Below are 23,799 nucleotides of genomic sequence, written 5' to 3' on the forward strand. Positions count from 1 at the left end.
GGGTCTTTTGTGTTTCCATGCAAACTGTGAAATTTTTGTTCTACTTCTGTGGAAAATGCCATTGATATTTGACAGGGATTGCATTGAATCTGTAGATGACTTTCAGTAGTATAGTCATTTTCACAATGTTGATTCTTCCAATCCAAGAACATGGTATATCTCTCCATCTATTTCTAACATCTTTACTTTCTTTCATCAGTGTCTTATAGTTTTCTGCATACAGGACTTCTGGCTCCTTAGGTAGGTTTATTCCTAGGTATTTTATTCTTTTTGTTGCAGTGGTAAATGAGAGTGTTTACTGAATTTGTCTCTCAGATTTCATCATCAGTGTATAGGAATGCAAGAGACTTCTGTGCATTAATTTTGCATCCTGCTACATTACCAAATTCACTGATTAGCTCTAGTAGTTTTCTGGTAGCATCTTTAGGATTCTCTATGTATAGTATCATGTCATCTGCAAACAGTGACAGCTTCACTTATTCTTTTCTGATTTGGATTCCTTTTATTTCTTTTTCTTCTCTGATTGCTGTGGTTAAAATTTCCAAAACAATGTTGAAAAATAGTGGTGAGAATGGGCAACCTTGTCTTGTTCCTGATATTAGTGGAAATGGTTTCAGTTTTTCCCCATTGAGAATGATGTTGGCTGTGGGTTTGTCATATATGGCCTTTATTATGTTGAGGTAAGTTCCCTTTATGTCTACTTTCTGGAGAGTTTTTATCATAAATGGGTGTTGAATTTTGTTGAAAGTTTGTTCTGCATCTATTGAGATGATCATATGGTTTTTATCCTTCAATTTGTTAATGTGGTGTATCACATTGATTGATTTGTGTATATTGAAGATTCCTTGCATTCCTGGGATAAACCCCATTTGATCATGGTGTATGATCCTTTTAATGTACTGCTGGATTCTGTTTGCTAGTATTTTGTTGAGGATTTCTGCATCTATGTTCATCAGTGATATTGGTCTGGTGTTTTCTTTTTTTGTAACATCTTTGTCTGATTTTGGTATCAGGGTGATAGTGGCCTTGTAGAATGAGTTTGGGAATGTTCCTCCTTCTGCTATATTTTGGAAGAGTTTGAGAAGGATAGGTGTTAGCTCTTCTCTAAATGTTTGATAGAATTCGCCTGTGAAGCCTCTGGTCCTGGGCTTTTGTTTGTTGGAAGATTTTTAATCACAGTTTCAATTTCAGTGCTTGTGATTGGTCTGTTTATATTTTCTATTTCTTCCTGGTTCCGTCTTAGAAGGTTGTGTTTTTCTAAGAATTTGTCCATTTCTTCCAAGTTGTCCATTTTATTGGCATAGAGTTGCTTGTAGTAATCTCTCATGATCCTTTGTATTTCTGCAGTGTCAGTTGTTACTTCTCCTTTTTCATTTCCAATTCTATTGATCTGAGTCTTCTCCCTTTTCTTGATGAGTCTAGCTAATGGTGTATCAATTTTGTTTATCTTCTCAAAGAACCAGTTTTTAGTTTTATTGATCTTTGCTATTGTTTCCCTCATTTCTTTTACATTTATTTCTGATCTGATCTTTATGATTTCTTTCCTTCTGGTAACTTTGGGATTTTTTGTTGTGCTTTCTCTAATTGCTTTAGGTGTAAAGTTAGGTTGTTTATTTGAGATTTTCCTTGTTTCTTGAGGTAGGATTGTACTGCTGTAAACTTCCCTCAAGAACTGCTTTTGCTGCATCCCATAGGTTTTGGGCTGTCGTGTTCATCGTCATTTGTTTCTAGGTACTTTTTGATTTTCTCTTTAATTTCTTCAGTGATCTCTTGGTTATTTAGTAGCATATTATTTAGCCTCTATGTGTTTGCATGTTTTACAGTTTTTTTCTTGTAATTGATATCTAGTCTCATAGTGTTGTGGTAGGAAAAGATACTTGATAGGGTTTCAATTTTCTTAAATTTACCAAGGCTTGATTTGTGACCCAAGATATGATCTATCCTGGAGAATGTTCCATGAGCACCTGAGAAGTGTATTCTGTTGTTTTTGGATGGATTGTCCTATAAATATCTATTAAGTCCATTTTGTTTAATGTTTCATTTAAAGCTTGTGTTTCCTTATTTATTTTCATTTTGGGTGATTTGTCCATTGGTGAAAGTGGGGTGTTAAAGTCCCCTACTATGGTTGTGTTACTGTCATTTTCCCCTTTATGGCTGTTAGCATTTGCCTTATGTATTGAGGTGCTCCAATGTTGGGTGCGTAGATATTTACAATTGTTATATCTTCTTCTTGGATTGATCCCTTGATCATCATGTAGTGTCCTTTTTTGTCTCTTGTAATAGTCTTTATTTTAAAGTCTATTTTGCCTGATATGAGAATTGCTACTCCAGCTTTCTTTTGATTTCCATTTGCATGGAATATCTTTTCCCATCCCCTCACTTTCAGTCTGTATGTGTCCCTAGGTCTGAAGTGTGTCTCTTGTAGACAGCATATACATGGGTCTTTTTGTATCCATTCAGCCAGTCTATGTCTTTTGGTTGGAGCATTTCATCCATTTACATTTAAGGTAATTATCGATATGTATGTTCCTATTACCATTTTCTTAATTGTTTTGGGTTTGTTATTGTAGGTCTTTTCCTTCTCTTGTGTTTCCTGCCTAGAGAAGTTCCTTTAGCTGGTTTGGTGGTGCTGAATTCTCTTAGCTTTTGCTTGTCTATAAAGGTTTTAATTTCTCCGTCGAATCTGAATGAGGTCCTTGCTGGGTAGAATAATCTTGGTTGTAGGTTTTTCCCTTTCATGACTTTAAATATGTCCTGCTACTCCCTTCTGGCTTGCAGAGTTTCTGCTGAAAGATAAGCTGTTAACCTTCTGAAGATTCCCTTGTATGTTTTTTGTTGCTTTTCCCTTGCTGCTTTTAATATTTTTTCTTAGTATTTAATTTTTGATAGTTTGAGGATTATGTGTCTTGGCATGTTTCTCCTTGGATTTATCCTGTATGGGACTCTCTGCACTTTCTGGACTTGATTGACTATCTCCTTTCCCATATTAGGGAAATTTTCAACTATAATGTCTTCAAATATTTTCTCAGTACCTTTTTTTTTTTTCTCTTCTTCTTCTGGGACCCCTATAATTCAAATGTTGGTGTGTTTAATGTTCTCCCAGAGGTCTCTGAGACTGTCCTCAATTCTTTTCATTCTTTTTTCTTTATTCTGCTCTGCAGTAGTTATTTCCACTCTTTTATTTTCCAGGTCACTTATCAGTCCTTCTGCCTCAGTTATTCTGCTACTGATTCTTTCTAGAGAATTTTTAATTTCATTTATTGTGTTGTTCATCATTGTTTGTTTGCTCTTTAATTCTTCTAGGTCCTTGTTAATCATTTCTTGTATTTTCTCCATTCTATTTCCAAAATTTTGGATCATCTTTACTATCCTTACTCTGAATTCTTTTTCAGGTAGACTGCCTAGTACCTCTTCTTTTGTTTGGCCTGGTGGGTTTTGTTTTTATTATTATTCAAAGAGAAAGTCACAAAAATTATAATCATCCTCATCAGTTCACTCAGTCCCATGTAATTAATTTTTTTTTTTTCATCTTGATCTTTTGGTGGTCTGGTGGGTTTTTACCTTGCTCCTTCATCTGCTGCATACTTCTCTGTCTTCTCATTTTGTTTAACTTACTGTGTTTGGGGTCTCCTTTTTGCTGGCTGCAGGTTCGTAGTTCCCGTTGTTTTTGGTGTCTACCCCCGGTGGGTAAGGTTGCTTCAGTGGCTTGTGTAGGCTTCCTGGTGGAGTGTACTGGTGTCTGTGTTCTGGTGGATGAGGCTCAAACTTGTCTTTCTGGTGGGCAGGACCCCGTCCAGTGGTGTGTTTTGGGGTGTCTGTGACCTTATTTTGATTTTAGGCAGCCTCTCTGCTAATGGGTGGGGTTGTGTTCCTGTCTTGTTTGTTAGTTGTTTGGCATGGGGTGTCCAGCACTGGAGCTTGCTGATCATTGGGTGGAGTTGGGTCTTAGCATTGAGATGGAGATCTCTGGGAGAGTGCTTGCCGATTGATATTATGTGGGGCTGGAAGGTCTCTGGTGGAGCTATGTCCTGAACTCGGCTATCCCACCTCAGAGCCTCAGGCCTGACACCCAGCCGGAGCACAAAGACCCTGTCAGCTACATGGCATAGTCAACTGTGGTAAAAGTCTGACTGGTGTCTTGGATTTTTCTTTGCTGGGTGATTTATCCGAGCCAGGTTCCCTTTGTCAGAAACACAGCAAGCTAAAACGCTGAGACATCCGAGGTTTGCAGCGAAGACAGGGCTTATTCACAAGGCAGCCAAAGAGAAGACAGGAGAATAAATCTCAAATCTGGCTCCCAGAAGACAAGGGGCTGGGGTATTTATGGGATGAAGAATAACACAGCAGAGCTGTCTGAGGCATAGGAATTGTGGGGCGCATGGGGATCTTGGGGAAAGGTGATTTGGGGAAAAGGTGTGGTAGGTGTGGTAATCACCCGTTCTGCGCAGGTGTAACTAAGCTACAGGCCTCTAGTTTCAAAAAACCACAGTGCATCTTAAATTATCAAAATGCTTCACAAATTCCAGTACTGCAATATCTTTTTTGAAATCTCTAACTACCTTTCATGTATGAGACAGCATGAAGATGTAGTCAAAACAGTTGTTCCATTTTTGGATTCAGTAAATATGCTCAATTAATCTATAAGCCTTTTTTTCTTTTTTGGCTGCACTGCACCACTTGCAGGATCTTAGTTCGCCTGCAGGGATTGAACCCAGGCCCCAGCAGTGAAAGAGCAGAGTCCTAACCACTGGACAGCCAGGAAATTCCCTAATCTGTAAGTCTTAATGCAAGCACATCACTCATAAAGTGAAAAATTTAGGTCGCACAATTTGGAGACATACATCCCAAGAACATAGAGTGATTCCTCCCTCCCAAGTAGTCTGACAGCATTAAAGATGACATATGTTAGTGGTGATCCTATCAAACACATGAACTCATCCAAATTTTGAATCTCCAGAAAGGATGGTCGTTGAGGAGCTCAAATTCACCCTTTCCAGGACAGAGACCAAAGATTACAGGAGATCAGCTAACCCCACTCACCTGTCTGAGAGGCCGTCACCCCATTCTCCTTCTCTGGGGGCACTTCCCCCTCACTCCTCGGAGAGGCAGGAGGAGCCCCAGGCACTGGTACCTCTTCAACATCATCATAACCCTCACCAGCGTCATCAGTCCTCTGCTCTGGGGGTTCTAAGGGCAGAAAAGGGGGTCAGATAAAACCACAGTAAAAGGGTTGGCCTGGGAAATACCTAAGATCCCTTCTGACCCAAAGTTTCTGAGCTGCAAAATAGAGGCACCAGTCACTCCTTGTTTCAACAGATTTTTCCTAAGGCCATATTTCATTTTGATGTGCCCATAAACCAAAACAATGACATTCAAAATCTCAATATTTCTTGTTTAAAACTACATATCTCAAAGCAACTTTACACCAATGAGCGTTACTAAAATAGTCCAACAAATTATGCTTTCCAGATATTAATTTTTAAAACAATGTGTGCCTGTTGTGACTGAATGAGTGTGATTCTGGACACAGAGAGCCCAGCCCCAATCTGAGACATGGCAGAACAGCCAGGGAAGGGGGAGGATGGGCCCCATCTGGACCCAAGGGATCCCTCTAATCCCAGTCAAAGGAAGACTGTTCCCTTTGCATCTCGTCTCTATAAGGGAAATTCTCCCTCCCCCCAACACCCAGCCGAGGCAGGTCCACCTCTACTACCTGGAGTGGACTTATAGTCACTATTGCCCTCACCATCCACAGAGTCATATGGCAGTTTGGTCAAAGAGTCATCTGACAGGAACCCTAATGTGGAGAAAAACATCACACAACAAACAGAACGACCCTCCCCACACCCATGGGACCTGTGTGAGGCTGAGAAGAAATGCAGGGACAGGCTTGGCTTCTGCAGTTTAGAGGGAGGCTGGGACCTCACAGGGGCTCTGTAGCGGCCAGCCTGCTGCCTTTGGAGGGGCTGCCTCTGTGAGCCTGGGGCAGATGTGGGGTCTGTGGTTGCTGAGAAGATGGCTCACAGCCAGTGGGGGGCTGACAGCCAGAGGTCCCAGGAGGACAAGGCAGAGGTACCCACCTGGCCTGCCCAGAAGATCCTCCTTCGGTGTCACAAGGTAATCAAGCTCCTCGTACATGGCCTCAGCAAGAGCATCTTCAAAACCGGATACGGCTGAGAAAACCACCAGCAGATCAGAGATTGCCACCCTAGACACCATGAACCCCCAAGCTAACCCTTCATTTCCCCTATGCTCACAGGTGGAAAAACCCTCAGGGCTGCCGGGACCTCCGCAGAGTCTCCCACGCCATGTACCATGCCTGTACCTTCTGCCTTTGTCCGACCCTGAATCCACAGCTCAGCCCCAACTCTTTCTGGTCTCACAGAAGAGGCCATGACTTATGAGTGTTCACACCTCAGTCCTAAGAACCTCTGTGTATTCAGCCCTTAGAGTTTAACGTGAAGCAGATGGAGTTCTGCAGACTAAAGGGGGAAAGAACAAAGACCTGGCCCAAGTTTCCCCTCCTCACACCTGGCCCCATTTCCTGCCTCCACATGCTTTCCGTGGTACCCAGTACCCCCTGCAGCCCACCTCTGCGCTCTGCTCTCCATCTGAGCAGCTGAGTCACCAGGATGACGAGGACCAGGAAGAGAAGGGCCCCCAAGATGAGGCAGAGGATCCCAGGCAGGGAGAAGATGCCAGGGATAGGATATGAGCCTGGTCTGGTCCCTAAGGGTAACAAGGCAAGAGGGTTTGGAGAAGGTCATGGGCACAGAGAAACTTCCTATGCCAACCTTTCCAGGGAGCACTGGACAGTAAAGTCCCAGCCTGAGACACAACTGGACTGACAATGATTGGGCTCCCCTAGGTCTTGCCCTGGGGTAATTCAATACCACTCCAGCCAGTGTGGCCCAAGGGAGAGCTGGGGATTATTAGGGAGCGTCCCTGCTGAGGACCCAGCCTCTGAGTACCCAGCTTACAATTGCATCCCTTCCCCTTGGGCTTCATGAGACCAGAGCATCACACAAGTCCTGGGACTGGCACCTAGCTGATGAGGAGCAACACGCAAGGGCAGGTAGGAAAACGCTAGATTCTGCAACACAAGAACCAGCCTCCCTTGGGCCTAGGGCATGAGAAACTTCTGGCACCCTGAACCAAGGCACGGGATGTTTCCCAAGGAAAATGCTCTGGTTCCTCCCCACCAGCCAGTGGCTTCTCAGGATCTTTCCTCTCCTGAGTTGGCTAATTCTGCCAGAGAGTCCACAGAACAGGTCCCAAGACTCTGAATATTCTCCCCTACCCAGGGATTGTAGCACAGTACCTGCTGTAGTGGGGGGTAATGTTGTTCTTCCACCTAAAGAGAAAAACAGGAGTTTGGAGCACAGGAATTGGCCAGAATGCATGGGAGCCCATTTCTCCCTCCTGAGCCCTGAAATCACCCCTCAGTCACCACAGCATCAGTGCTGAATCTTCCCAGCTCCCCCTTCCTAGATCATAGCTACAGTACCTGGATGCTTTCTGAATACAAAAATTCCCCAGCCCAGCCCACTGCTCCAGCACTGCCCCAGCTCAACCAGCGTGGAACCCAAGCCCCTCCACTGACCCGAGCACCTCACTCCAGCATCCTCCTCGTGCTTGCAGTCGTTCTGCCCCCAGGGCTCCGCAGCACAGTCCCACAAGGAGGACTCCCGGCCCCCGCACCGCACCTCGTCCAGCCAGATGCTCCCATTTCCGGGGCCAAATGCTGCGTCCCTCACGGCTTCCAGGGCATGGCCACAGCCCAGCTGCTGACACACCACCTCGGCCTCTGCCAGGCTCCAGGAGTCATCACACACTGTGCCCCAGGAGCCACTGTGCCAGACCTCCACCCGCCCTGAGCACACGGTGTCTCCTCCCCTGAGCTGGAGCTTCTCTTTGTCTGAAAAGACAGCAGCCCCTCCTGTTACTGCCCCTGGTGGGAAGGAAGGAGCCCCTGGGAGCCACAGGGGAGGAGGGAGGGGCTGACGTACCTGTGCAGGGGGCAGCAGTTGGACAGCTCTTAGGTCTCCTTCCTGCAGAAACAAACAATGGGAAGTGCTGAATCAGGGACAGCTGGGGGTGGTCTTGTCCCCACGCAAAATTATCTAAGGTCCTTGGCTCAGTCCAAATGACAAGTGAAAACACATGCTTCATAATCTAATGGGATGAGGCATTCACTGGATCTTATCACCAGCTGAAATAACTTTACGTTTTTGCCTGTTTATCACTCTCCACATCCCACAACAAATACATACACAGACATCTACAAATACACACAAACACACACACAAACACACTCCTGAATGAAAGCTCCACTAGAGGAAAGACCCTGCATATACTACTCATCTTTTGGCTATTAAGACAGTACCTTGCACATTGTATGCATTCATTCAACAAGGATGTATGGAGAACTTTCTCTGAATACTATGATAAGGGCTTGATATTTAATGAGTGAATGAATAGATGAATAAAACCCAGTGAAATACAATTTTTTTGAATTCTTGCTAATTAGTAAAACAATAAAGCATATACAAATTAATATTAATGATTTACGGTAATAGAGAAGAGATATTTCAAAAATAATAAGTCCAGAATCACAGAAGTAATTTGTATTCAATATTACATTTATACTTTTTAAAAGGAAATTATAAAACAGATTCTAAACTTTTCTTATCCATTTTTCAGTATGACATATGGACAAGCAAAGAGATTACTATAAGAAGAGGACATTTTTTTAAAGGAATAGAACAAGTAGAATTTAGAGAAAGATAAGTAGAAAAACAGCTGGGTAGTAAGTGTCCAGGAGGCACAAATAAATATACTGAGAAAAACTATATTAAGAGGACGCAGAGATAAAAAACACAGAACCAAAAAACAAAAGCACATAAAAGTATTGAAGACAAAGAAAATAGACATACACGCCAAGACACATCTTAATCAAACTATCAAAAATTAAATACAAAGAAAAAATATTAAAAGCAGCAAAGGAAAAGCAACAGATAACATACAAGGGAATTCCCAGAAGGTTAACAGCTGATCTTTCAGCAGAAACTCTGCAAGCCAGAAGGGAGTGGCAGGACATATTTAAAGTGATAAAAGGGAAAAACATACAACCAAGATTACTCTACCCAGCAAGGATCTCATTCAGATTCGACAGAGAAATTAAAAGCTTCACAGACAAGCAAAAGCTAAGAGAATTCAGCACCACCAAACCAGCTTTACAACAAATGCTAAAGAAACTTCTCTAGGCAGCAAGTACAAGAGAAGGAAAAGGCCTACAATAACAAACCCACAACAATTAAGAAAATGGTAATAGGAACATAAATATTGATAACTACCTTAAATGTAAATGGATTAAATGCTCCAACCAAAGGACATAGTCGGGCTGAATGGATACAAAGAAAAGACCCATATATATGCTGTGTACAAGACACCCACTTCAGACATAGGGACACATACAGACTGAAAGTGAGGGGATGGAAAAAGATAGTCCATTCAAATGGAAATCAGAAGAAAGTTGGAGTAGCAATTCTTGTATCAGACAAAATAGACTTTAAAATAAAGACTATTACAAGAGACAAAGAAGGACATTACATAACGATCAAGGGATCAAACCAAGAAGAAAATCTAACAATTTTAAATATATATGCACCCAACATAGGAGCACAATACATAAGGCAAATGCTAACAGCTATAAAAGGGGAAATTGACAGTAACACAATCATAGTAGGGGGCTTTAACACCCCACTTTCACCAATGGACAGATCACCCAAAATGAAAATAAATAAGGAAACACAAGCTTTAAGTGATACATTAAACAAGATGGACTTAATTGATATTTATAGGACATTCCATCCAAAAACAACAGAATACACTTTCTTCTCAAGTGCTCATGGAACATTCTCCAGGATAGATCATATCTTGGGTCACAAATCAAGCTTTGGTAAATTTAAGAAAATTGAAGTCGTATCAAGTATCTTTTCCGACCACAATGCTATAAGACTAGATATCAATTACAGGAAAAAATCTGTAAAAAATACAATCACATGGAGGCTAAAAAATACATTACTAAATAACCAAGAGATCACTGTAGAAATCAAAGAGGAAAGCAAAAAATACCTGGAAACAAATGACAATGAACACACGATGACCCAAAACCTATGGGATGCAGCAAAAGCAGTTCTAAGAGGGAAGTTTATAGCAATACAGTCCTACCTCAAGAAACAAGAAACATCTCAAATAAACAACCTAACCTTACCCCTAAAGCAATTAGAGAAAGAAGAACAAAAAAACCCGAAGTTACCAGAAGGAAAGAAATCATAAAGATCAGATCAGAAATAAATGTAAAAGAAATGAGGGAAACAATAGCAAAGATCAATAAAACTAAAAACTGTTTCTTAGAGAAGATAAACAAAATTGATACACCATTAGCCAGACTCATCAAGAAAAAAAGGGAGAAGACTCAAATCAATAGAATTAGAAATGAAAAAGGAGAAGTAACAACTGACACTGCAGAAATACAAAGGATCATGAGAGATTACTACAAGCAACTATATGCCAATAAAATGGACAACCTGGAAGAAGTGGGCAAATTCTTAGAAAAGCACAACCTTCCGAGACGGAACCACGAAGAAATAGAAAATATAAACAGACCAATCACAAGCACTGAAATTGAGACTGTGATTAAATATCTTCCAAAGAAAAATAGCCCAGGACCAGAAGACTTCACAGGTGAATTCTATCAAATACTTACAGAAGAGCTAACACCTATCCTTCTCAAACTCTTCCAAAATATAGCAGATGGAGAAACACTCCCAAACTCATTCTATGAGGCCACCATCACCCTGATACCAAAACCAGACAAAGATGTCACAAAGGAAGAAAACTACAGGCCAATATCACTGATGAACATAGATGCAAAAATCCTCAACAAAACACTAGCAAACAGAATCCAACAGTAAATTAAAAGGATCATACACCATGATCAAATGGGGTTTATCCCAGGAATGCAAGGATTCTTCAATATATACAAATCAATCAATGTGATACACCATATTAACAAATTGAAGGATAAAAACCATATGATCATCTCAATAGATACAGAAAAAGCTTTCGACAAAATTCATCACCCATTTATGATAAAAACCCTCCAGAAAGTAGGCACAGAGGGAACTTACCACAACATAATAAAGGCCATATATGACAAACCCACAGCCAACATCATTCTCAATGGTGAAAAACTGAAACCATTTCCTCTAAGATCAGGAACAAGACAAGGTTGTCCACTCTCACCACTATTATCAACATAGTTTTGGAAGTTTTAGCCACAGCAATCAGAGAAAAAAAGAAATAAAAGGAACCCAAACTGGAAAAGAAGAAGTAAAACTGTCACTGCAGATGACATGATACTATACATAGAGAATCCTAAAGATGCTGCCAGAAAACTACTAGAGCTAATCAATGAATTTGGTAAAGTAGCAGGATACAAAATAATGCACAGAAATCTTGCATTCTTATACACTTATGATGAAAAGTCTGAAAGAGAAATTAAGGAAACACTCCCATGACCATTGCAACAAAAAGAATAAAATACCTAGGAATAAACCTACCTAGGGAGATGAAAGAAGTGTATGCAGAAAACAATAAGACACTGATGAAAGAAATTAAATATGATACAAACAGATGGAGAGACATACTATGTTCTTGGATTGGAAAAATCAATATTGTGAAAATGACTATACTACCCAAAGCAATCTACAGATTCAATATAATCCCTATCAAACTACCAATGGCATTTTTCACAGACCTAGAACAAAAAATTTCACCATTTTTATGGAAACACAAAAGACCCTGAACAGCCAAAGCAATCTTGAGAAAGAAAAACAGATCTGGAGGAATCAGGTTCCCTGACTTCAGACTGTACTACAAAGCTACAGTAATCAAGGCAATATGGTACTGGCACAAAAAACAGAAATATAAATCAATAGAACAGGATAGAAAGCCCAGAGGTAAACCCACACACATATGGTCAGCTTATCTTTGATAAAGGAGGCAAGAATATAGAATGGAGAAAAGACAGCATCTTCAATAAGTGGTGCTGGGAAAACTGGACAGCTACATGTAAAAGAATGAAATTTTAAAACTCCCTAGCACCATACACAAAAAAAACCTCAAAATGGATTAAAGACCTAAATATAAGGCCAGACACTATGAAACTCTTAGAGGAAAACATAGGCAGAACACTCTATGACATAAATCACAGCAAGTTCCTTTTTGACCCACCTCCTAGAGAAATGGAAATAAAAGCAAAAATAAACAAATGGGACCTAATGAAACTTAAAAGCTTTTGCACAGCAAAGGAAACCACAAACAAGACCAAAAGACAACCCTCAGAATGGGAGAAAATATTTGCAAGTAAAGCAACTGACAAAGGATTAATCTCCAAAATTTACAAGCAGCTCATGCAGCTCAATATCAAAAAAACAGACAACCCAGTCCAAAAATGGGCAGAAGACCTAAACAGACATTTCTCCAAAGAAGATATACAGATTGCCAACAAACACATGAAAGAATGCTCCACATCATTAATCATTAGAGAAATGCAGATCAAAACTACAATGAGATATCATCTCACACTGGTCAGAATGGCCATCATCAAAAAATCTAGAAACAATAAATGCTGGAGAGGGTGTGGAGAAAAGGGAACACTCTTGCACTGTTGGTGGGAATGTAAATTGATACAGCCACTATGGAGAACAGTATGGAGGTTCCTTGAAAAACTAAAAATAGAATTACCATATGACCCAGCAATCCCGTTACTGGGCATATACCCTGAGAAAACCATAATTCAAAGAGTCATGTACCACAGTGTTCATTGCAGCTCTATTTACAATAGCCAGGACATGGAAGCAACCTAAGTGTCCATTGACAGATGAATGGATAAAGAAGATGTGGCACATATATACAATGGAATATTACTCAGCCAAAAAAAAGAAGTGAAATTGAGTTATTTATAGTGAGGTAGATGGATCTAGAGACTGTCATACAGAGTAAAATAAGTCAGAAAGAGAAAAACAAATACCGTATGCTAACACATATATATGGAATCTAAAAAAAAGAAAAATAAAAAGAAATGGTTCTGAAGAACCTAGGTACAGGACAGAAATAAAGACACAGACGTAGAGAATGGACTTGAGGACACGGGGAGGGGGAAGGGTACGCTGGGACGAAGTGAGAGAGTGGCATGGACTTATATACACTACCAAATGTAAAATAGATAGCTAGTGGAAAGCAGCCGCATAGCACAGGGAGATCAGCTCGGTGCTTTGTGACCACCTAGAGGGGTGAGATAGGGAGGTTGGGAGGGAGACACAAGAGGGAGGAGATATGGGGATATATGTATATGTATAGCTGATTTGCTTTATTATAAAGCAGAAACTAACACACCATTGTAAAGCAATTATACTCCAATAAAGATGTTAAAAAAAAGAAAACATAAATTCAAAACAATGCAAGAAAACAGACATATACACAGTATTTGTCATAAAATATCAGAATTGGTATATCCTTTCTGTATTATACTATCAAACCTCCTACCCTAAGTAGTAAGACATCACTAAAAATGATGTAAGGAACTCTTTTGTATGGTTGCTCATGTTCAGGATTGGAGAACTCACTACTTCTCAATCCACTGTGTTTGATCATAGAAAGTTATCATCAAAATAAGGTCTTATTGTTTAATATCCCTTCAACCTTCCACAGGAACCAGAAAAAGATGTGGAGAGAGGCAAGGAAGGGAGTGAGCTTCTGCCTTTGCAATATCTATTGTCACACTCCCCCTCGGCTGTGGATTTCAGGCAACTCCTAGCACATCATCCGGGGTATACCAGAATGGTGTGTGCATGCGCGCGTGTGTGTGTGTGAGTGTGTATGAAATAGTGGGGGGGAAACAAAGGGGAATGAAAAAAAAAAAGGGTGAATGAAGGGAAGATCCTGTGAAACTGCAAAAGAAGGAAGTAAGGAAAGGATGGAGGGAAGGAAGGAAGTTGAAAGGAACCAGGAGTAAAGCGACTGTCATCCTTATTTCAGACTTCAAATGTTTTAGGATGAGACTTGTGAGCTCTTACAGTTTATTGGTCTTGGAGTTTCTCTATGATTTGGCTTTAGTTTAATAGTCAAGTTATTGAAAAATCCCAGCATTTTCTATCTAGATATGAAGACAATTGGAAATAATTAGTCCTAGAAAGTAATTTGACAATATCTATTAAAATTTGTGTGTGATTATCTATGTACATACAAATGTATATGTGTGATATATATATATATATACCCTTTTATCTAATAATGTCAACATTGGGAGTAATCCTAAGTAATAAACTCAGCAATATATAGAGATACATGTACAAAATGCTTACCACAAAATTGTTTGTCGAGGGGAAAAAAATTTAAAACAATTGACCTACCAGTAAACAGGCAAATGGTAATATGAACTGGAGTACCAACCTCTCATTAATGAAATATTATGCCATTGTTTTACAAAAGAGTTAGAGCTACCTGAAGGAATATCCATGATATATTATTAAGTGATAAAAAGCAAATTTAATGATAATGTGTATGATAGAATCCCAATCTTGTAAAAATAAATAACAATACACCATCAACATAAACTCTTTTATGGGTATATGTGTTTGGATATAAATATGATAATGGAGGAATGTGAAAAATAGCATATATCAGTCCATTAATCTTGTTTACATCAGGAGGATATGAGTGGACAAGAGGCCATGGGATGTGATTCATTTATCTTTTTACATTTTATATGTCTTCTCTGTTTACAGTAAGTAAGTAATGTCTTTGTAATGTAGATGAAAGAGAAGGGAACTGGTCTTTCTCTAGGCATAAAACAAACCAGTGGAAAGGACACAATTTCCCTAGTGCCAAGCATGCTACAAGTCCAGCAGTAGCAAATGTGGCTGATTCAGGGCAGAGACACAGAGACAGGCAAAAGGAGACATGAGGGAAGGAGGGCTGGCCATCCTTTGTGCCTCCAGTGTCTTTGACCTGGTAGTATTGTTCTTTCCCCGGGGTATCATCACAGGGGTGAGATTCCCCTACACTGCTTGTACTGAGGGCGAACCCAAACCTGCCTCCCTGAAATCTCCATCCATCATCAGTGTCCTGCCCCCTGGAGCAGCTCTGGTGAATCTCCTCCCTCTTCCACGGGAAAGTCCTTCAAAGTCTGAGGTCAACAATTAGGCTGCATCTACTCTGGCATTTCTGCTAATTAGCCTGATTATAGACTCCCTGTGACATGGTTTCCAGTTGTTTTTGCACTTGGAACACATGCACCTAATCTCCGTGGTATTTTTCACATAAACTGCTGTCAGCCCAGATTTCTTTACTTTTTCCTTTGAAACAATATTGGAACATGTGGATTAAATCATCTTGATCCAAAATTCATTTTGTAGACTCAGTTTAAACTCATCACTTAGATCTGAAAGTACAAAATCTCACTAACAACGACCTACAAGGTTGGCACAGACACACAGAAACAGACAGTAAGTCACCTGCACACGAGATATAGGCTTCCTCCTTTGGAAAGCATGAACCGTATTTCCAAGGGTCAGAAGGACATTGCCAGAGAGAGGTATCAGTTTTCCGACAGTAGATTTCATCTACCCACCGGGGTCTAGAACCTTCCCTAAGAGGAACAGAAGAGTTGAGAGTTCCACTGTCTCCACAGCCAAGCTGACTGCAGATGATGGACAAGGTGATGTCTCTCATGGGGCTGCGGCAGACACTGCCCCAGGTCCCGTTGTAGAAAACTTCCAGCCACCCAGCACACTCCTGGTCCTCGCTCACCATCCTGAGGGCCAGGAACTCTAAAATTGAAAGGGAGGAAACAGGACACAGTAAGCACCCCACTCAGTGCTCTGGGTTTTCCTCTCTTCCCAGAAGTAGTGAACAGTCATCCCTGACCCAGCTGAGGAAATACCCACCAGGTGACAAGACTGAAATCTTTCTCCTTTTTTGTCTATTTGTGTCTGTCTTTCTATTTCTACCACAATGATGTAGTGGATATGAACAGAGAGGAAGACCAACCTGGGCACCTGCAGCAGGGAGGGAGCTGAATCCTGCTTCCTGAAAAAACCTCTAAGACAGTATGTGAAAGGGACATGGAAGTGATAGACAGAATAATGGACCCCAGAGACGTCCACATCCTAATCTCTGAATACCTTATATTTCAAAAGGGACTTTATAGAAATTATTAAGACTAGGACCTTGGGATGGTGAGATTAACCTGCAATATTATGAATTAACAAAGTAAATCCAATCTAATCACATCCTAAGACCCACTATCCGTAAAACTGGAATACTCTTCCTGACTGGTTAGAAGGAGATGAGACATGGAAGAATGGTCAGAAGAGGGAATGTTGTCTGAAGAATAAGGGAGCTCCAAGCCAAGGAACGCAGGCCACCTTTAGAAATTAGAAAAGGCTGGGGAAAAGGAATCCTCCCCAGAGCCTCCAGGAAGAATGCAGCCCTGTGGACACCTGGATGTTAGCCCTCTGAGACCCTTGTCAGACTTCTAACATACAGAATTGTAAAATAATAAATTCGTGTTTTTGTAACTACTCAATATGTGGTTTCATTACAATAGCAACAGGATCTCGAGATTTTACTACCAAAGGTAACGGAAGAGTGAGCCCTGCTTTCAAGTGGAAACTGTAAGAAACAGCTCTGCCAGGAGCTATTGCTGAGAAGAAAGGACCAGAACCTCAGCAGCTGCAGGAGGAAGTGAAAGAACCTCTTCTTCACATCTGCTGGAAGGACAGGCTCCGTGGGAGGAAATTCCTGCTCTGGCCCTTTCAGGAACTCTTCCTCAGTGCTCAGACCCCCGTCCTCCAGGGTCCCCACCCCTCCTCCAGCCTGGGGACAATGTGCAGCGCAGACCTGAGCAGATGACCCCCGCATCCTCCTTGTGTCTGCAGTCGTGCCGCCCCCAGCCCCGGGAAGGGCACCTCCACACGTGGGACTCCTTTCCTGTGCAGTTCAGGTCGTCCAGCCAGATGGGCCCTGATCCCGCCCCGAAGCGAGCCGACACCGTGGCGTTGAGGGCTTCTCCACAGCCCAGCTGCCTGCACACCACGTGGGCATCGTTCAGGTCCCAGCCGTCATCACAGACGGTGCCCCAGGAGCCCTGGTGAAAGATCTCCACTCTCCCGGCGCAGCGACCGCCCCCGGCCACCAGGCGGAGCTGTCTGCTGTCTGAGGAGAGAGGAATGGGACAATGGGGCATTGACACAGGGACTAAGAAGGGTCTTCTGGTCTAGTGGGACCCCTCACCTGAGCAGTTGGCAGCAGCGCTCTCCTCTGGGGCTTCAGAGCCTGCTGCTTCAGGCACGGAGTCGTTGCACTGGGGCAGCACCTGGGTCTGGTTTCCTGCAGAAACAGTAATGATCAGAAGGTTGGTAGGGTTGGTGGTTTTTCAACATATCCACAGAATCTTTGACATTACCTCCACTGAGAAGTGAGGTCTATGCCTCCTTCCTTTGAATATCTGCTGACCTTCGTGAGTTCCAAGAAAGCAAGAGAAGGAAGTAAAGGTAGCACTGCTTGACTTTCAGCACTAGGTCTGAAAAGTCTTGCAGCCTCCTGTGAAATCATAGGCAAGTCTACCCTCTTGAGACTCTCGTCCTGCAGAGACTGTCATGTGCAGGTCTCTGGTCACTCAGTTCAACCCAGCTGAACTTCCACCTTGCCAGGCTTGTTCATGAACCATCCTGGATCCCCAACTCAGTTGGATCCTCAGATGACTTCAGCCCAAGCTGATATCTGACCGCAACCTGATGAGACCCCAAGACAGAACTGCCAATCTGAGCACTTCCCAAATTCCAGCAAATCACGGGCAAAAATAAAAAGGAGTTTTAAGGGAAATTTTGTTCTGCAGCAATAGTAACCAAACACTTATACTCACCATATTACTAAGTATTTACTGAAGACAAATGAAGTGTTTGTCTTCAAAAGGACTTGTATATGCATATAACATAGCATCTGTATCCATAATGGCTCAAATTTGGGATGCCACCTAAAACATGTGACATTGCTTTTGGAACAAAGTAAGAGGCAGAAGCTAAAAGGGGTGGAGGAGCTTATTAGCAGAAGCCTAATGGGCTTGGGCAATGCAGTCAATGAGGACTTAAAGCAAGTGAGGAAAATGTGATTGGGAGCTGGAGAAAAAACACGCAGTCATCTGTGTTATGCAAACTAAAAAGGTTGCTCTAAGTGACTAGATTTTGAAATAATTTGTTATGCAGCAGCAGTAACCAGAAACCACCTTCTATCAGCCTCAGTAACTGATAGAGCAAACCAGCAAAACCAGTCAGTAAATATTTTGAATATTTGAATGGTATCGCTTAACAAACATGCATCTCAAAACCACAGAACACACCTTATTCCGAGGGCTGATGGGTCTTTTACCAAGGCTGATCATGTTATACAAAAATGCGATCCAAAATTTTTCAAAGGGTTAAAATCATTAAAAATATGGTGTTTTACTGAAGTAGAATTAAGCTAAAAACAAAAGACAAATAGTAAACCATCTGTAGTGAGGTATAATTTTCATGCAATAAAATACACTTATTTTGAATATGTTTTCATAAGTTTTGACAATTGTCTGTGCCAGTGTACCTACTACCACAATTAAAATTCAGAATATATAAATTACCCCAAAAGTTCCTATATGCTTTTTGCAACCAATAAAAGCCCCACTAACCCAGACCCAGGATCTGTCTTCTATAACAATAGATTAGTTGTGTTTTTCTAGAATTTAATAAAATCATATAAAATATAATCCTTTTTTACATGGCTTCTTTCACTCAGCATGCTTTGAGATTTATCTGTGTAGTTGGATTTATGAGTAGTTTATTCTTTCTATTGTTAAAGGTTTACAGTGTATGAATATGCCATAATTTGTTTTCCATTCTTTTGCTAAAGAAAATTGGAGTGGTTTATAACTTTTTGCTCTTTTAAATAAAGATGCTATGACTTTGCTTGCCTAAAGTTTTTGTGGACAAATCTTTTCATTCCTCTTGTGTAACAGAAATTTTGGGTGACATGGTAAGTGTATGTCTACCTTTAAAAACTTGATTTTTCCGGAAGAGTTGTCTTCTTTCACATTATTATCAGTGTATGAGGGTTCTAGTGAATCAATATCCTTCCCCAAACTTGGAATTGTCAGTCTCTTTAACTCTAGCCATTCTAGCTTGTGAATTTATATCTCCTATACTTTAATTTGAATTTCCTTAATAACTAATGATATTGAGTATCTTTTCATTTACTTATTGGCCATTTGTATATCATATTTGGGGAACTGTCTTTCTTAATCTTTTGCCCATGTTTAAACTGGGTATTTCTTTTCTTATTTTTCTGTTATAAATTCTTCTCTTATTCTGGATACAAGTCCTTTGTTAGATATACGTATTGCAATTAATTTCTCCCTATCAGTTGAGTACCTTTTCATTTGCTTAATGTTTTCTTTCAAAAAGCAAATGTTTTAATTTTGATGAAAATCACTTCTCATTTTTTTAATGGTTAATGCCTTATGTGCCTTAGGAAACGTTTGCCTACTCCAGGGTCATGATAATTTTTCTTAGTTTTCTTCTTCAAGTTTTATAATTAAATTTTACATGAGATTGATCATTTATTTGAGATATTTTGATGGATTGAGGTGTTTTCTGCAGGGTGAGGTTGGGGGGAATGGGGCTTATGGTGTGAAGTAAGGATTGTGGTTCACTTTTTTCCCATGCAGATATTCAGTTAGCCAATCATTTTTTGAAGAGATTATATTTTCCCCTTTGAAATATCTTTATGCCTTTGCAGAAAATCAACTTATTATACATGGGTTTGGATCTATTACTGAACTTTATTACGTTCCATTGATCTATTAATCTATCCTTATTCAATGTCCACGTTGCTTTGGCTACTTTGTAGGGAACTTGAAGTTAGGTTACTTACATTTTTGTCCTTCTTTTTCAAAATTGTTTTGTCCATTCCATTTCCTTTCCATTTAAATATATAATTTATAATTGGCTTAGAAAGTTGTATAAAAATATTGCTGAGATTTTGATTAGGATTAGATTGATTGTGTTGATCAAGTGAAGAGAATTGACAACTCTATTGAGTTTTCTAATCCATTAACATGGTATATATATATATATATATATATATATATATATATATATATATATATATATATATATTTTTAGATGTTCTGTGACTTTCAATGTAAAGGCCTTTAAATATTTTGTTTAGTTTCTTCCTACATAGTTAACAGTCTTGATACTATAATAAATGGAATTTTTCCAATTTTTCCCTAGTTTTTGCTAGTAAAGAAATATCACTTATATTTGGTTTATGCCTCATTGATCATTAGAAAGACAATCTGCATACATGGACAAACCATATGTAAGTCATCAATCTGCAACCCTAAACAATGTGAACAAGCTGGTCCTGGATGTTACCAGTAGAGTTTCAAATTTTAAACAGCACATTATAATCATTTAGTTATTCCACTTTATTCAATATTTTTTCTGCTACTTTTATGATTCTTTCTTTGTCTTTGATTTTTACAGTTTAATTATAGTGTTTCTGGGAGAAGGTCTTTTTGCATCCAGATAATAAGGTGATCTATTAGCTTCATCAATGTGAATTTTCAAGCCTCTCCCCAAGTTTGAAAAGTTCACAGCTATTATTCATTTAAATAAACTTTCTCTCAGCATCTCCCTCTCTTCTCATAGAACCTTAATTACTCTAATATTTGTGTGTTAGTTGGAGACCCATAGATCACATAGGATATCTTTGTTCCTTTTTACTTATTCCTTTGGTTCTCCACTGACTGGTTATTTCAAAGATTGGATCCAGTAGTCACTGAATCTATCTTGAATTTGATCTACTCTGTTAGAGATGCTCTCTATTGTATTTTTTTTCATTTCATTTATTAAATTCTTCAGCAGAATTTCTGTTTGGTTCTTTTTATAACTTCTCTTTGTTAAATTTCTCATTTTGTTCATCTATTGTTTTCCTGATTTCATCGAATTGTCTTTCTGTGTTTTCTTGTATCTCATTCAGTTTCCTCAGAAGAGCTATGTTGGATCCTTTATAAGCTAGATCACAAAATTCCATGTCATCAACATGTGTCTTTGTCAGTTTTGGAAGGTTATTTTGACCCTTTGGTGATGACTACTTTCCTTGATTCTTCAAGTTCCTCGCAATTTTGCATTGCTGCTTTTGCTTTAGATGTAGCAGACACCCCATCAAATCTTTACTAATTACATTCAGGTGGTATATACTCTTCTCTGACCTTGTATAGACTCACTTGCTCCACATTTCTTGCTCCTTCTTGCAGCAGAAATCTTAAGCTTTTATGTCTCCTCTGGTTCTTACAACTCACCAGGCTGCTGGAAACCACTCTTCTGTTTTGCAGCATGTTGTGCTACAGCTCAAGTCTGTGGTTACCCCCTTGCCCACAGACCCTAGTCTGTTTTTTTGAGATCACTCCATTTACTGGAGTTTGCTTTCACCTCCACACTTGGGAACACACAAAAGCAGCTGTCAGGAGAGTGGCAGTAAGTGTGAGTTTAGTACTCAGGGAATTGGAGGTGCCCACAGGCCCAGGGAGGGAGATCTTTGGGTGACATTCTCCCAGAGGATTATGAATGGGCTTCCTGCTGAAGCCCTGAGCACAGTCAGCAGGAATTGCATCCCTTTTATGCCCTTTGACTTTCTTAATGATCTTTCATATCTCCTCTCTCCCCGCAGTCATGGAGGTCTGGCCCCAGAACTCTGGGTGCTGCTGGAGAGAAACTGGCTTCTCCAGCAGTACTGAGTGGACACTAGCTCACTGCTCTCCTTTTCCCCCATGGGAGACGCACCACTGGCTAGTTCAGTTTTATGCTGTGTCACCTTGGGGTGAGGGGCAGCACTAACAAAATTCTTTAATCCTCTCCAATCATTCAAACTTTTTTTTTTTTTTTTTTGGCTCCAACAGAGTACTGAAATCTCCTCTCAGGAATCCTGGACTTCTAACAATTTTCGTAAGTGTCTGACCAAATCAGCACTTGCCAACTTTCTCCAGGTTTTCCTTGACCATGGCTCAGGGGGCTGGGACAGGTTCGCTAGCTCCTGTTGGGTTCGCAGTCTGTACCAATGTCTATCTGCCTATTACTGGATGCCCAGGTGGGTGATCATCTTCCTGGTCCCTTGGTATAGGATATTGGATCCCACAACTTTCACAGAGGCACTTTTGATCATTAGTTGTTAAAAAGAGAGACAAAAAGGAGGGACATCTTACACCACCATGATGCTGGTGTCACTCCCCCTTTGCCAAGACTTTTAAACATTTAGCTAAAGTGGAGAAATTCTTTGAAAAGCACCAGTTGAAGTGACACAAGAACAAATAGAAAATCTGAAAAATCCTGATTTGTTAAAAATATTGAATTTGTAATTAAACTTTTCTACTATAACAACAAAACCAAATAAAAAGCAAACAACTTCAGATTCTGATGTATTTCAAATAAACAGTTAATAATATTGTGTGAAATTAAAATTTCCTGCATTTGAATGAATGTCTTTGCACTTAAGAAATACATGCTGAGATACCTAGTAAAGGAATCTGATGGGTATAGTAATTCTCACATGGTTCAGTGGGGAAAAACACTGACTGAGGTGTATACTTACTGCTTATACATTGTTCTCTATGATTATACTCAAATACCTATGTTTATTCTAAAAAATATTATTCTCCTTAATGCTTCTTGCCCTGCTCTGCAAAATGAACAATGACAAAAACGATATTTCACCATGCAATATCTAACTTTTGAGGTCAATTTTCCCTCAGTCTCTGCTCTTGGGGACGTTTCACTCAAGGAGCATCCTGAGTACCAGTTAGCCCTTCCCTCTCTCTTACCTGAGCAGATCACAGAGGCCGTGTTTCCATGGGTACAGTCAGGAACACCCAGGGCAGTCACAGGGCAATTCCACAAGAAAGGCTCAGCCCCCAAGCAGTGAAATCGGGCTTCCCAGATTTGATCACCTCCTTCTGCTCCTTTTGGAATGGAGATGGCAACTCCACAGCCGAGCTGACGACAGACAACATTGGCATTGGCCCTAGTCCAGTGGGAAGCACAGAGCGCTCTCCATCTTCCAGAAATATTCATCTCCACTTGCCCCTCACACTGAGAGGTGCCATTTTTCATGAGCCGGACTTCTGTGTATGCTGGTTGGAAAAGACAGAATTTTAGCAAAATCTCATGTTTTTCTGACCTGAACGGAGTATGCAGGGAGGTTCATTTCCTGATCTGCATCTCACCTGAGCAGACAACTTGAACAGCTCCACTGTGGTGACAAGTGCCCCCTGGACAGGGCACTCTGGGGCAGGACCAGAGCTCAGGCTCCTCCCCCTCACACCTGAACTCTTCAGCCCAGACCCGGCCATTTAATGCTCTGAAGGGCACATGTCCCAGGACAGACACAGCCTTGCCACATCCCATCTCTGCACAGATGACCTGGGCCGTGGGGAATGTAAAGTTCCCATCAGACACTGGGGTCCAGTCTTCTCCAGAATGCACTTCTACTCGCCCTGAGCAGGGTCCATCCCCTCCAACCAGACGCACAAATCCTAAAAGAAACAAACAAAGCCAGTGAGTGTTCATGATCTTGGCTTGACAATTGGAAACAATATGTAATAGGCAACGGTGTGAAAGCTTTTCTTTTCCAGGAGTG

The 23,799-nt window shown here is 40.7% G+C and overlaps 1 protein-coding gene across 1 annotated transcript in view; it reads right to left on the reverse strand.

Moving 5' to 3' along the window:
• The window catches only part of LOC309640523 (antigen WC1.1-like), a gene marked incomplete at its 5' end in the record, with an annotated part of 63,446 nt that overhangs the window by 2,385 nt on the left and 37,262 nt on the right, over positions 1-23,799 (reverse strand). The window contains 12 exons of the mRNA XM_082419276.1: positions 5,041-5,187; positions 5,714-5,797; positions 6,081-6,173; positions 6,592-6,729; positions 7,322-7,354; positions 7,604-7,918; positions 8,010-8,051; positions 15,585-15,899; positions 16,972-17,286; positions 17,365-17,460; positions 22,985-23,293; positions 23,387-23,695. Of these exons, the coding sequence (XP_082275402.1) occupies positions 5,041-5,187; positions 5,714-5,797; positions 6,081-6,173; positions 6,592-6,729; positions 7,322-7,354; positions 7,604-7,918; positions 8,010-8,051; positions 15,585-15,899; positions 16,972-17,286; positions 17,365-17,460; positions 22,985-23,293; positions 23,387-23,695 (2,196 nt within the window). The remainder of the gene's footprint in view (positions 1-5,040; positions 5,188-5,713; positions 5,798-6,080; positions 6,174-6,591; positions 6,730-7,321; positions 7,355-7,603; positions 7,919-8,009; positions 8,052-15,584; positions 15,900-16,971; positions 17,287-17,364; positions 17,461-22,984; positions 23,294-23,386; positions 23,696-23,799) is intronic.

Source organism: Balaenoptera physalus (assembly GCF_965194825.1).
Source record: "Balaenoptera physalus genome assembly, chromosome: 13".
In the NCBI taxonomy this organism is placed as follows: domain Eukaryota; kingdom Metazoa; phylum Chordata; class Mammalia; order Artiodactyla; family Balaenopteridae; genus Balaenoptera; species Balaenoptera physalus.